The sequence below is a fragment of the Mauremys mutica genome, chromosome 21 (genome assembly GCF_020497125.1).
Source record: "Mauremys mutica isolate MM-2020 ecotype Southern chromosome 21, ASM2049712v1, whole genome shotgun sequence".
NCBI lineage: Eukaryota > Metazoa > Chordata > Testudines > Geoemydidae > Mauremys > Mauremys mutica.
The window spans coordinates 9,564,314-9,579,225 of NC_059092.1; the positions used below are offsets into that span (position 1 = coordinate 9,564,314).

General features: G+C 41.5%; 1 protein-coding gene across 10 annotated transcripts in view; it reads right to left on the reverse strand.

Annotated features, from left to right (window-relative positions):
• Positions 1-14,912, reverse strand: part of RERE (arginine-glutamic acid dipeptide repeats) — a 449,440-nt gene that overhangs the window by 118,919 nt on the left and 315,609 nt on the right. For all 10 annotated transcript variants that reach the window (XM_044996656.1, XM_044996655.1, XM_044996658.1 and 7 more), the window contains one exon: positions 12,509-12,589. In XM_044996656.1, the coding sequence (XP_044852591.1) occupies positions 12,509-12,589 (81 nt within the window). The remainder of the gene's footprint in view (positions 1-12,508; positions 12,590-14,912) is intronic.

Consider the following 14,912-nt stretch of genomic DNA (forward strand, 5'->3'; position numbering starts at 1 on the left):
AGAAACCTCACCTCATAAAAAGAGCATGTAGTGTCAGGTCAGTTCTTACCCTACCCCTATGGGAAGGGAAGATGAGGGAAGCCAAGAGGGGCTTCCCAGGGTGCACATCATAGTTTGTTAGTTTTTTTAAAATAAAGATTCAAAAGGTTTACTCTGCAGTTAGTTCTGACTGCCTGAAAGGTGGGCAGAGACTTTCAGGAAGGAAATACATGGGGGATAGGCAATGAAAGAGTGGTGGGCCTGTCCCTCTCACAGCTTTGGAGAAAATGTAAGTGAAGAGGGAGCAAAAGAGATTTGCTTGCAGTGTTTTGTGAGGTTTTTTTTGGTTGGCAGGATTTATTTCTCAGATTCCTTCCAACTGCTGCAGTTTGGGTAATGAAAGATGCAGCTTTAGGAAGGATCACCTCCTTAGTCACAAAAAAATAAAGGGAACATAATTAAGCTTAGTGGAAACAAAGCTAATCAAAGCTGGAGGAATAACAAAGGGCAACAGAAACATTTTCACTCTATCACATCCTATTCTCTGGCCAAGAGCCCAGAATTTTCATTACAACTTTTTCTTTTTTTTTTTTTTTTTTGAATTTCACAATAGCATTAGTGAGCCCCAGCCCAAGATGCCTTGCTGTACAACCAAAATTTGTCGGAGGTCAGCCTTTCATGAGGTCAAAAACCCAGCGTGTGGAAAGTGTTAGGACCGTTATGTAGAAGGGGAGGTTCTTAAAACTACTACTGTTTTGCTCTGAACTCTTGGAGCTTCACAGATCATTAAAGGTTTCTGAACCACAGAGAGAGAAGGGCAGAGTTAGCAAAATAAATCAAGAGTTCCTCTGGGATGCGCTAGCGCTTACTTAGAACAGGCTTTAGGCACAAAGCAGGCGCAGAATTAAACTACGGGGAGGACTCTCAAGATGGAAGGGAGGAAAAGCGCTCTGTTTTATTACATGGAATGCACCATCCTTTTCTTTAAAGATTAGGGTTTTAGATGCACCGCAAGAAATAATTCAGCTCCTGCCAGGGAAGCTGGGGGAGGGAAAGGAGCATGGAAAATGGGAGCAAAATCAAATGAAAACATTCTGTCCAGATGAAGAGAGTGATGGATTTCACTGTGGCAAGGAGGCATTTGTCACCTACTTTTTGGGGGTAGTTGATATTTTACTCTGTTTGTCACAGTCTCTCTGAAGTGTGGGAGGGAGAGGGAAATGTTCCCTGCCAATTCTGCCTTTACCAGATGGTCAAAAGAAATAAGAATTTCCCACCCCCAGCACTGCCAACTCTTGCAATTTTACGAGTCTCGTGATATTTGGTACTTTTCCTTAAAGACTCAGTTTCTGGAGTCAGGTGATTACATGACAGTCTCAGGTTTTATTTTATTTATTTTTAATAAAAGGTAATTTCTAGACCGCACAGTTGAAGACAAAAAGATGGAAAACATGAACCCTAAAGGCTTAACAAAGCAGAACGGAAATAAAAACTCACAATTAATTATTTTTAAAATCTCAAGAGGGACCTGATGTTGCAAGGTATTCACTGCTACAAGGACTTGCTCCTGCAGATATCAATGGTGCAAGTTCAAGACCCTATCTCCCATTGACTTCAATGGAAGTTAAGAAAACAGAGAGACTGAGTCCTAACAGTTTGCTACAATCAAAGGGATGGATGTTTATACAAAGAAATGCACCATTCCATAATCCACTTACTGCTGCAAAAAAATCTGACTATCAAACTTCTGCAGTGAGCACTTCCCTGTGAGGAAGAGTTCTGGAGCAGAAGAGGAAGGCAGGAGGAAAGAGAATGTGTTTCTGTATGCCATATTAAATAAACACATTGTGAACTACGGAGGTATAATACCACCACAGGGTTCTGGTAACTCAACAAACCACCTCAGCTCCCTTCATGCCACAGACCCCTCAAATAAAATCACTGCCCCATAACTCTCCGTTCCCAATTTATTCTAGAAGCTGTAAAATTCCAGGGAGTTTTCCTTGGCTAGAAGAAGCTAGTAATCAAGCCTAGCATTTGCTTTTTACAGCTGGTTTGAAACAAAAAGAACAAATGAGTGCATCTGTCTCCTAAAATTATCATTGTCTGACTCTCACAGCACAGTTATAAGCAGCATATTACAGGAATATTTAGGACTGAATAATGTATTGGGGGGGGGCTGATTTTATGCCAAGATAACACTGTGGATATGGTTCTTACAGTGCATCTGGGCTAGGAAGCAGTGATTTAAGGCCAGTGAGCTGTTGTGTGAGAAGAAAGTTAATTTCATGACCGGTGTGGCGGGCAAGAAACATCAAAAGGTTGTCTACTCACTGCCAAAATCTGATCATCTTTTCTTGGCACACAATCACTTGCCCTGAAACATGTTTGCTCCACTGAACCACATGTCCTGGAAACCAGACTCCCAACGAACGCCCAACTACCCTGATCCTCTCGCAATCATGGAACACATGATGGGTCAGAAAATGCCATTTTTTACTTCTGGGACTTGATAGATCAAGCAAATCTCCTCCTGCAAATCTCAACATTGATAGCTAAGACAGTCCAGCCCAGAAACAGAGAACACACCACATCTGGAGCAATACTTGGATGGGTCCTTTTCAAGATACTTGGCCAAATGCCACTCAGTTACAATACTGCAACTCCACTTGGCCCTCTCCATAAAAGAGGGGGGCACTTCTACTAATGCTCATAACATAACAGGGGGGGGAGGGAAAGGGAAATCTTGATAGGCAACACATCTGCTTGCTCCTCCAACATAAGCATGGAACAAGCCTAGCAAAAACGCTATCCATGTCATCCATTCATTGGCCTCCTGAGTGTAGGTAAGGACAAAATCTGACCCAAAAACAAAGACTACTCCTCCCCCCCGCCCCCAATAAAACCCATGCACACATGCAGCTAACACTTTTACATACATTTTAAAAATAGCAATGACGGCTATGCTAAAATATTTACATGTATTTTAAGAACAACCCAAGAATGGGATTGTGTGGATTATATCACCTGAGAATTCACTGTTTCACAATGTGCTATAATGTGGACTAAAGGACTTCATATCCACGGCTTGAGGGTCAAGCCCTCAATCTTCTCTGCACCAGTCCCTATGCCAGTCTGGATTAAGTTATTATGTCCACTAGATGTCCAGGAGGGAAAATATAGGACAGAAGGCCTAGTCAGAGGACCACAGCTCTCAGCACTTGCTATCTAAAGACTTTATATTACTTGAAGTAGAGAAATTCTGTTGTAACACACTTCTCTTGCAAGACAGGGACTTTCAGGTTCCTTCTTCAAAAGCACTCCTCCAGCACAGATGATCATGGCTCTTAAAATACAGCAAGACCTTTCAACACAGTATGAGCATAACCAAACAGCTGTAGGATGGGAGATCTTTCTTGAGACCAGGAATATGAATCTTTGTGCTAATAGAGAGGAAAAACTCCAGTGGTTAAGGTGCTTAGGACTTGGGAGTTGTACGATCAACTCCCTGCTCCACCACAGACATTGCATGACCTCGAGCAATTCATTTACTATGTTTCAGCTTCCGATCTGTAAAATGGGGTAACCATACTTACTTTTCTACCTCACAGTGGTGTTGTACAGTGAAGTGGGAATATATTAAAGACCGCGAGGTGTTCCGATTCAACAGTAATGGGGATCATAAGTACAATCAATAGGATTATTTTTATAGTGCTCTCTCTGTGCCTACTATTATCTGAATAATAATCCTATTGATTGCTGAAAATGTAATCTGAAGTGTCCATATTTTCCTAACAGATTATCAGGATATTTTTCAAAAACCAAAACACTATGCAGAGCTAAACAGAGCTTCTTTGGCACTGTGTAGTTACCCAAACTCTACAGCATTATACCCTATTATCTAAAGTTTATAGGTGAGTCAGCAATCCCTGGACAGGAAATTTCACAAACAAAGATGCTGCTTCAGGAGCCTCTCTTTTTTCCCCCCCCTTTTTTAAAACCACATCCAAGTTCTAAAGCATATCTTCACCCTCTGCACTGGGAAGAAAGCAAACCAAAATGATGGGCTTGCTGCTCCAACCTCGTGGAAAATGATTGTCAGGATAGATGAAACAACAGGAAAAGAGGAAAAATTTGTGCAAACATCTAAGGAGAGACCTACTTTAAATATCTGAGATTCCCAGGACCCTTAGATTGATGCCTGAGGATCTGGTACAGTCTCAGCTGCTACAAAGAAAGAAAAGCTAATACCTTTTCTTGTAAGAAAGGAAGATGCAAAATTCAGAAATTCCATTGTTGAAAACTGAAACATTCTTTTCAAAGGGATTCTTGTTCCTATAGCATGGACATGGAATGAGAACTCACGATTCAATACGAAATTAAACCACCAAGACAATAAAATGTCTTATGATAGCAAATCAAACAGAGGGTAAGGAAAATACAGTGCGTCTGTGTAACAGAATTACCAAGAGTCACACAAACATCGTTCTTCCTAAATTGCTGAAAGAGAAAGTTGTGCAATATTGCATCAATTTCTCAAATATTCTTGGCTTAGATCTCCAAGTAGGTATTTTTCCCCACCGAAGCAAGAATTGTGCTCCCTGGCTCGTTGACAGAACAAGATGCAATTGGCTAATGGTTCTCTTTTGCTTGCAATAATATATTTTACCTCTACCTACCTCTAAACCTGCAGAGTAAAATAAACAATGGTTTTCAATCTCATAAGTAAACTAGAAAACAGAATCACTGTGCAAACAAGAGAGTTGATTTATTGCCCATACTACACAGAACTGGAGAGTCCAACGGACACAATAAACCTTTTTATTGTCCCTGGCTGCTTCACCTATGAAGGTTTTCAGAATGCTACTCGAAGGAGCAGATCAGACCCTGAGCTGTTAAAGTTTCAAATTAATTTGGTCTAACGTTTTTAAAAGTAATTTGACGGGAAGTGGGGGAGGGGAGCAGGGTGAATGGAAAGTTATTAATCTCACCAGAACAAATTAATTTGATGAAAATAGGGGAAAAGCTGTTAAAAGCACAAGATAAACTTTAGAAAAATCAATGTAAACAGGCCAGATTATGCCCCTGGACCTCGGTGCTCCTACTGAAATCAATGGTAGTGGTACATATACATGAACGGGTAGTCTTTGGCACCATGTAGACTAACCCAAGGTGTGACCTTGTCGTTAGACTAATGGCCATACATAGGTGACACTGAGGCATGAAACTGAGCTTGTCCAATGTAGATAGGCAGAGTTCAGAAAGAAGATTTAAATAACAGATTATGTATGCCTTTAGGATACAACCTGCCACAACAGAACAGAAAGAAAACTTTGCAACAGAGCGAGAGAGAAAGCATAGGAGAGTGTATGGTATATAAAGCATGAAATAAGAACTGCAGCCCAAACTAAGAGGTTGTCCAACATGCAGTCCTGGTTTAGAAATGGATTTTCTATTAATCTGTGTTACAAGATATGGAATAATTTCCAGAGTGGACAAACACAGACGTAATCAGAACTTTTTTAATACCTTTCCAAACCTTCCATTTGTTTTACTATCCAATAAAATAGAGTCTGCATTAGGTTTAACAGTCAAATGATTCCTCGTCTAAAATCAAGCCAAACCATGGTGAATACACATTACTGAACCCCCTCAATAGATAAATATCTGGTCTTTGTAAACAACTTTCAGCTCAATACCACCTGGTATGGCAATCCCCATCTTTTCATGTTCTCTGTGTGTGTACGTACACACACACACATACCCCTCTACAACGCTGTCCTCGAGAGTCAAAAAATCTTACTGCATTATAGGTGAAACCGCGTTATATTGAACTTGCTTTGATCCACCGGAGCACGCAGCCCCGCCCCCCGCCCCCCCCCCCCCCCAGGAGCACTGCTTTACTGCGTTATATCTGAATTTGTGTTATATCGGGTCATGTTATATCGGGGTAGAGGTGTATATCTTCCTACTGTATTTTCCACTCCATGCACCTGATGAAGTGGGTTTTAGCCCACAAAAGCTTATACCCAAATAAATTAGTTAGTTTCTAAGGTGTCACAAGTACTCCTCGTTCTTTTTACTTAAATCTATGATGCTCTCCCATTTGGGCTCAGCTCCTTCAAGTTAAACATTTCATAAAATTCAACGACTTGTTCAGCCTGCTCCTGTTGTGCAGTGGAAAGTCAGCCACGGCATGACTGCCTAACAGGCTACTCGAGCACAGACATACTAATATCCTGGGTTCCATTAATCAGCAAAGCTAGGTAAAAAAAACCCAACAAGCCAACACATTCCCTACTGAAGTGTGGGTTTTTCTGTTTGTTTGTTATGCAAACAAATCAATGGTTCACTTACACAGGGAGAGCAACTAACCCTTCCCGCAGCCTGTTGTTCACACTGGACTAAAGCCCAGTGGGATATCTGCTATGACTGCAGAAAAAAAGAAAAGTGTGAGGTCATCAGATTTAATAGTCTGAAGCCTGGTCCCTGTTTTAACAAGAATAAAACCCTCCTACTGCAATATCCATAGGGTGGAAACACTAGCAGCAACGAGGAGAGCTGAAACCAAAAGAAGCCCTGGCTGTTTACGTTGGCAGTCATTTCAAACTCTAATGGAAAATTTCAGCTCTGAATGCATCAGGGGTAGAACAAGTTATTAAGGAAAAAGGTATGGCATTTGAACAAAAAAAAACCAACCCTATACATAGCTTATCCTTATTCGAGTGCTCTATGCTGCTGAAGCAAAGGCAACTTGAGAAATATTGCACCAGAACCAAACTGTGTATTAATAGCCCATCATTAGGGGAATATACTGTCCAAACAAAATATATTTCCTGTGGGAAAGGAGGACAGTGAGTAATACTGTCCATGCCACGTACACACAGTTAAGTTTAGCTACTGGTGAAAATAAGTTATGTTATACTTTAATGTGAAAAAGCTGATGCAAGGCTAATCCATCATTTTATACCGAGGGAGTGGAAAAAACCCTCACCTAAGTAATTATTCCATTCCCTTTGTTAAAGGAACATCTACTATTTGACCAGATACAGTGAGAGAAAATCATTACCTTTAATTTGCTTACAAGTGGGCTGGACAAACATTACTTAGGCTGTCAGCTTAATTACAAACAGTACTGACTGTACAGAGGACAAATACCTCACCAGTCTTAGTGCCTTAAATACAGTGACGTTTCTAAACTTCCACTGCTTTGCAGCAATACATTATAGCACTCTATTTTTTAGGAGCTACTGAGGAAGCCAATATTGTAGATTATGTAACACTAGATTAAGCATTAATGAGGCAAGAATCAGATTGTTTATCTAAACCCCCAATCGGAAATTAAATAAAACTTTATGCTGAAAGCTCAGGCTGCAGTCATTTTGGCCTGCTAATATTAACAGAGTGCAGCTTATTCAGTCTCAGAGATAAGTACCCACAGCATTCAGTTTGGGCAGAGGGAATTTGCTGCCTGAAAAGCCAATATTTTGCCTAAAGAAAAGGTTGATGCATATTCAGTACTTTCGCACATATTTAATAGAATACATTCTTGGTCTAAGGGAGGCAGTTGATTTTCATGACATTTTCATAAATACTGTAGATTTCAGACGCTAAATGCAACGGCACCAGCCCTCAGGTACGACTCTAGATTAACTTCTCTCTCTCTCTTACCCTTTGCTAACTGGCCAAGCCAAAAATCAAGATGCTAGGGGAGCCTCTACGCCCAATGTGGAGACTCAGAGCAAGACTGCACTAAATACTGAACTCCCCCCTACAAAGCCTTATTGTCTTCTTTTTGTAACGTTCACTAAGGCTTGTCTACACATGAAAGCTAATTCGGAATGCTGTAGAGTGTGAATTAAGAGTGGAATAGCTATTCCTAAATGATTCCATGATTCCAGAATAAGAGTGACTTATTTCAAATTTGCTTAATTTAATTAAAAACTACACCAGAAAAAGGCACTTAGTCCAGAATAAGCGGGTCTACAAATGCAGTTACTCAAGAATAGCTACTCTGCTTTAAATTCACACCCTGCCTTATTCCAAATCAATTTTCATGTGCAGACAAACTCTAAGCAACTATGAAATGAGCTCAAGCCCTTCAGCCTGGTGGGTGAAGGCTGGACAGACAATTAGCTTCCTGCCATGATCAACCAGCACTACAAGCGTTCTGTAAAAAAAATAAGTCAGTCATTCAAGGATCTCAATGCACTTCCCAAAGATCAGGGTTATTGTCATTTAAAAGCTGGGCATAAGAGGATGTGCAGTAGTCTCAATGGAAGTTCAGGGTTCTTATATCTTAAAGCAACTGTCCCTGAGTGAGTTACCCAAGGCCACACAAGTCAACCAGACAGGAATAGAACTCAGCTCTGACTCCCAGCGCCAGCTCTAAATCTGACCAAGCTTCTTTCCTGACAACACAACTCAGTGCTCTCTCTTCTTCCTGGTCCTGACTGGGAATTCTAACAAAGGAACGTTCTCCATTTCTGGTAAGCCAAACAGCAGAGTTGCCTGACCTGTTCCTCAACTCTAGTTCCTAGCCTGGACCAAACAAGGATACCAGTGTGCTCGCCTCACCTTCTTCCCATCTTTTTACCATTTATACAGCACCAGTGTGCTAAGTGCTTTAGGAAAAACTTATGCCCACCAGCTCCCAGCCCTGTGGCTCCTACAGTCCATCTGTTTTAGGCCTATCCCTATGGTATTTCATGTAGAATTCTTCAGCTCAGGTAATTCAATGCCATCCTATGCCGAATGTGGAGTAAAATGAGGGTTACGAACATGGGGCTTGCAGAATTTCAACTTTGTTTTTTAAACTAAGGCCCAGACATGGAAAGCTTCTACTTAAAGCTAAAGCAACTGACCAAAGTGCCTTCTTCTAGTTGCACATCTAAACTCAAATTTTCAGAATAACTGAAGCCCGAGTACCATTTTCAAAAGCAAGCTAGGCACTTAGGTGCCAACATCACTTTTGAAAATGGATCTAGGCGTTTCTGAAAACGTCGTTCTTAGGGCTATTAAGGGGAAAAGACCAATCAGGTTGCTAGCATGATCAAAAAGTATATTTAATTCTGCCTCGGCATGGGGGCATGGACTCTTGTGGTCTCTTCCAGTCCTATATTTCTCAGATTCCCTGAAAATTAGTCTGACATAGTTTGCCATTTTGACCTCCTGTGTATTAACCAGAAGAGGTATGAAAAACTATTCATGAGGGAATGAGGGGAGTAGAGTACTAGCAAGAAAAGAGAAATATAAAGTTATATGACAACCCAAAGCAAATTACAAAAATTATATTAAAACAAATTTACACACAGGCCTTCTTCTCTGGGGTATTACATGGTTAACATTTACTGATCCAACTAAAGCTCCATAAACTTGTTAGCTTTCCTTAATCAACTCCAGCATTCCCATTTCAGCAGGGGGCATGCTCAGATAAGAGCTAGCTTTAGTTCCTGTGTGTCTTGCTCATAAAAGCTTGAAGAGAATGTTAAAGCTATTTATGCACACGCCCACTGGGAACCTTCTCTCAGACATAATTGCTTTGAAATAAACGGGGAGTGTGAAGACCTAAAACACACAGCTTTGATATACGGTAAATACATTCTTTCATCAGGATATTTTCCTTGCTGGTTATTCGTTTAGAAGAAACTGTGTCACAGCTAAAAAGCACAAATTGGCAAATAGAGGATTTCCTTTAAAAGGATATGATACACTGAGGGGGTGGGGGATAGGTGGAGGTGGGAGTGATGGCATCCCTCAAGCAGAGTGTTCTCTAGTAGGCTTGTAGAAAACAAAGTACAGTAGATATAGGACCTCATTCCCATTTACACCCAGGCCAGAGTAAAGCAGAATAAGTTATAGTCGCACCTATCTTAAGGTCCATTTAAACAGTGGTGTAAAGCAGACAATGTAAATGAGAATCAGGTTCAGTCTTTAACAATTTTATTCTTCTAAGCATAATTCTTGTAACATTGCAACAAGGATCTGTGCAAGATCAGAGAGGTATCAGGCAGTAGTTCTCTAACACTAAAAGAGGCATATATGTGTATGTGTGTCTAGAAGGGGCTTATGCTAGAAACAGAAGTGATATTAAGAAAGTTTGACAGTAAGTGGATTTCTCAGTACATGATGACTGAGATTTATTTAACTGTTCAAAGCAGGTGGGGATAACCTTTGCCCTCCTCTCCCAAGATATGAATGATTTACCTGGTGAGCTCTGATTAATTAGAAGTACATATGACCTATAATCTTGTTTCCACTTTAGGACAGGTCACTTCAGAAATAGCCGACTCCTTTTAAAATATTTTTTGCAGACTTTGGGAGCAGCTCCCAAAGCTCTGTCTTGCCTATTTAGACATTTTTCAGAGCTATTCCTAGTGGTGGTTTAGTGGTCAGGAATCGGAGAGAGAATAAATTAAGAGTTATTAGGAGCTTATTTCATATTGGAGGAGAATGGTGGCAGGCAAGTAGTTTGAAGCCATTCTGATGAAAGAAAATCATGGCAGATCTAATTCCATAGCCTTATAGTTTGGAAATTCTCCTAAAGGAAAAAGCAGACCCAAGGAGTCAAACATTAGCTAATATGGGTCTGATTCTATGCTCCTTACTCAGGCAAAACTTCTACTGTGAACAAGAAGTGCAAGATTGAGCACTAAAAAAGCAGAAGCTAAACTTGTGAGCAAGAATAGGAAATGGAGATTAAACAATCTGTTGTAGGTCAAGGGTTACTTGTAGATCAGTTACCACAAAGGGCTAAAAACAGCCTGCTCAATACCATCTACTACACTCTACTTCAAATCACTTCACCTTAATGCTTAATCTTCTCAGCACTAGAAGTTTAGGCCTAGCACAATAAAAATGTAATGCTTGAACAGTGATGGCCTGTATCAAATTTCACATAGCTTGCAACTTCACAGAACTTTTAGGGAGGGCATAAGGTCTGAGAAATTCAAGTTCAAAAGCAAAAGACAAATTGTACAGCACTGGAAAGTAGGGTCAGAAATAGGTCCCCAGTTTCCCTTACTTCAATGTGTCTTTTCTTTGATATACAGAAAAAAAATTCTTTTGCAGAGAGAGAAAGCATTTTATTTTTAAAAATACATTTCCATGTACATGTAGCTGAAATGAACATATTTTTCTTAAGTAGTATTCCATACTCAAGTACTTTCCTAGCAGCAAAATGCATTTCTAATCTAAAAGCCAATCTCTCCTAAAAACATTTCTGGGGAGTTATTCTGAAGAATAATGAAGGAAGAACTGCTTAAGCTGATTACATCCTGGATTTGTTAAATGTTGCTAAGTATTGTCCAATTTGCTTCGAAGATGTCATCTCTGTACTAACCACCTTCACTCATAAAAATGCAACAAAATAGTAAAGTCAAGTCTATTTGCTCTTGGTGCAGTAACTAATATTTCCTAACATTACCAATAACATTGGTATATTAATCCACAGACAGACTCTCTAGGATAAACCTTTCACTCTCCCTTTCTATTTGATTCATGTGATGGTATTAATGTTTTGCCCATGAGAGATTGTGATGTAACAATATAATGTCACAAAGACATACCTCAGGAGGAAACATCTTAGTATCCTTAGATGATTTAAAAAAAACAAAAACAAAAAGCCTCCACACACTATTATAATTATTTTTTCCACTCAACATTAAAGTTTCACACAAAATAGATTTAATATTAAGTCACCTCCAGCCAGTGATGTTTAAATAAATATTTTCAACAGCATCACATTAATATGAATGCCACTTCTCACCCAGCAAAATAAGCCCTGCACCAACATTTTCACTTCACTTGTCCCTAAATTCAGGGCAACAGTGAAGACTGCTTTCCAACACCACTCTACAAGTAGTTAAATGACACCTGCAGCATGGAAACCGAAGCTTCTAGAGAGGCTTGGCAATCAGGGCTAATGGAAAAACTAAGTAGATTCCCAGAGCTTCCCAAACCCTTTAAAGTACAGCACTCTTCCTCATCTACCTCCCTTCTTAAATGCTTACCAATGTTTTTAGTAGAATTTGACTATTATGTAGTTGTATTAAGGTCAAACAAGTAACAATCCTTAATTCAATTTGGAAAGAAAAGTCTTACATTTGCTGTCCAAATGTAAAAGCAGCCAGCACACACCTCATTCTTCCAGATTCAATCAGATTTTATTTTGATTTAGGCTTTTGTTAATTACCCACTGCCATTTGAGCTTAAGTTGATGACATAAATGAATTATCCCATGACAATGTCTATATTTAAAATTAGATTTGGGCTCCATAAATACCTTCCCAACCCCCTGTGACTTCCTCCAATAACAACAAGTCTATTTTATATCTTTCATACACAATGCTTAAAAATTGCCGTTAGGAAAAAATACCGTAGCGTTTGTTAGCTGGGGATTTCTCTTCCATACATTTGAGCCAGACACTCAATTGAGGGTTAAAAGGAAACTGTTTCATAAGATCAAATAGTGAGAAGCAGCAGAGGGGGGAGAAAAAGGCAAGTTACATAAAAGTCCAATTGTACTTACAGTCTCCTTATTGGGAAGTAACTCCTTTCGGATCCTGAAGAAGTTCTTGCCGTACTGTCTCAGCCCTTTAATGAAGCGTTTCTGTGTAAAAAGATAACAAAAACAGTGTGTCAGCAGAGAAAAAAAAAATATTTTTCATCAGCAAAATAACAACTGTTCTCCTCTTAGGGACTGCTGATAAAAGGAGAGAGATGTGCACACATACAACAACTGAAACCACCAAAACGGGGAAGGCTTTGAAAAGCCTTCAAAAAATTCAGATTGACTTAGAACTGAACCACAAACTTCCAATATTTGGAGCTAAAAAAAAACCTGCTCAGCCCTTGGTACAAAATGATCCCCGTTAGCGTTCAAGGGCTTGAGAAACACAGTCAGCTCCTCTCTATAAAAAAAAAATCACAAAAAAAAATCAGCAAAATCTATTTACAACTAAGGGAGGAGGAGAATCATACAGACAAGGAGGAAAGAAGAATATGTAACATTATGATTTTTTTTTAAAGTGACTCTCCAATCGGGTGAGGAAAAGGTTAAAAGTCCTTTCACAGGTACACACACACACACCCCCCCACACAAAAAGATCCACGCTACTTTGGTAGGAATAAAGGCAAAAGGTTTCCAAATAAATCCCTTCAAGGGGGAAAAATATCGCTGCTTGCTCCCCCTCCCCTCTTTTTTTAAGACCAGTTCATGTTTGGTTTCAAATCCAAGGCAGCAAGAGACTTTCTTCTTTCACTTTGCAATAATCCACTTGGAGAAGAGACCCCCCCCTCCCCGGGGCTTCTCCTTTGGGGGTGGGTTTTGTTCGCTATTTCCTTGGGTTCAGGCAGCCCCTAAAAACAACAGGGGAGAGCGGAGGTTGTTCAATCCAGACTGGGGTGGGGTGAGCTTGAAATGAGCCATAAAAGTCCTTTCCCGGCGCTGAAATGCGCCTCGTTGCAAACCGGAGCCCAAGTGGCGAATTCTTGCTCGAGCTCGCCTGGGATCTCGGCGAGCCTGGCGCGAGCGCTACAGTAAAAATAATAATAAACGCCCCCTCCCCCCCCCGCAAACCCCAGCCCCCCAAAGCGGAGCGTCCTCGGCGCCCCCTCCCCGTGGCCAGCCCCCAGTCCCGCCGGGCGCGGCGGAGGGCAGAGACCTGCTCGTGTCCGCGGCAGCCACAGGTCACTCCGGCTCAGGTGCCATGCACGGGGGCGGGCGGGCGGGCGGCTGCAGCGATCCGGGCGGCGAGCTCGCTTGTCACGCCGGGGCTCTGACACTACAAAGGGGGAGGCGGCAGCAGCAGCAGCTTCGCATGTGATCTCCGCCGGGCGGTGCGGCTCGGGAAGCGAGCCTCGGGCGCGCCGCAAAAGGCGGCCTGGATCGCCTCGGAAGGAGCCCAGCAGCTCCCGGCCCCCAAGCTGCAAGGCCGGGGGGGCACAAGGCGAGCGGTCAGCCCGAGCTGGCGGGGGTTAAAGCCCCCTAGAAAGGAGACTGTCCCTACAATCCTGCTCCACCAAAGCTCGTCTCCCTCCCCAGCAGAAGCTGGTCCCATAAAAGGCACCACCTCACCCACCTTGTCTGTCCAACAGCCTGGGACCCACATGCACAGAACGCTGCTCCTCTCATGAGAAACGCAGGGATCCAGGGGGAAAGCTGGGAATGGAGCAAGAGCTAAATCCTTAAACAAACACCGGAGGCGTAACAGAGCGTGGCTGGGGAGGTGCTTCCCCCTGCCAATGGGCTGGGTGGGCCAGGAGCCACAATTCTTTGCAGAGGCAGTGATTTATTTATTTTTTTAAATGTTTTTATTTTAGAGAAGAGGTGAACCAGGGAACTATCTCCTGCCACCCAGCTCTAAATGTTCTGTAGCTTCCCAACCAGCCCCATGTGTTTCCGCCTGGCTTTGATGCATCTATTTCTGTGGTTTATATGGCTAGTTAAGCTGCTAAGTGTGTCAAACTTTGCAGCGTAGGGACCTTTTTGTGGCTTCCCCTTCCCCAGATTATCTATCTATTCCCTGGCTCTAAACATTCAATAACTTCCCAACCAGGGAATATATTCTTCCTCTCCTGTGTTATTTCCCTATGGTTTGCATCCTCATTTGTTAAATATATTATGACACGCTATTTACCTTGGCCTGCAGCTTTGGGACTTGTGGCTTCCAGTCCTCCCTGCCCCCAACGAATTTCACAAATAAATCAGTGTAAAAGGATCCTAGCTAAACAATTGGTGACTGGATTGTTAAAGGGGCCTGGACTGACTTTCCTTTTTTGCAGGCATAATAATACAGGCACAATTATTCGTGAGTGCCAAGTTCTACCTGCAAAAAACTGTGTGACACTGAAAATCTGGACCCTAATGTGTATATGATGAGGGAAATTAAATTAACTCCCAGAAAGGTAACATATGATTTAAGTCATCTCTC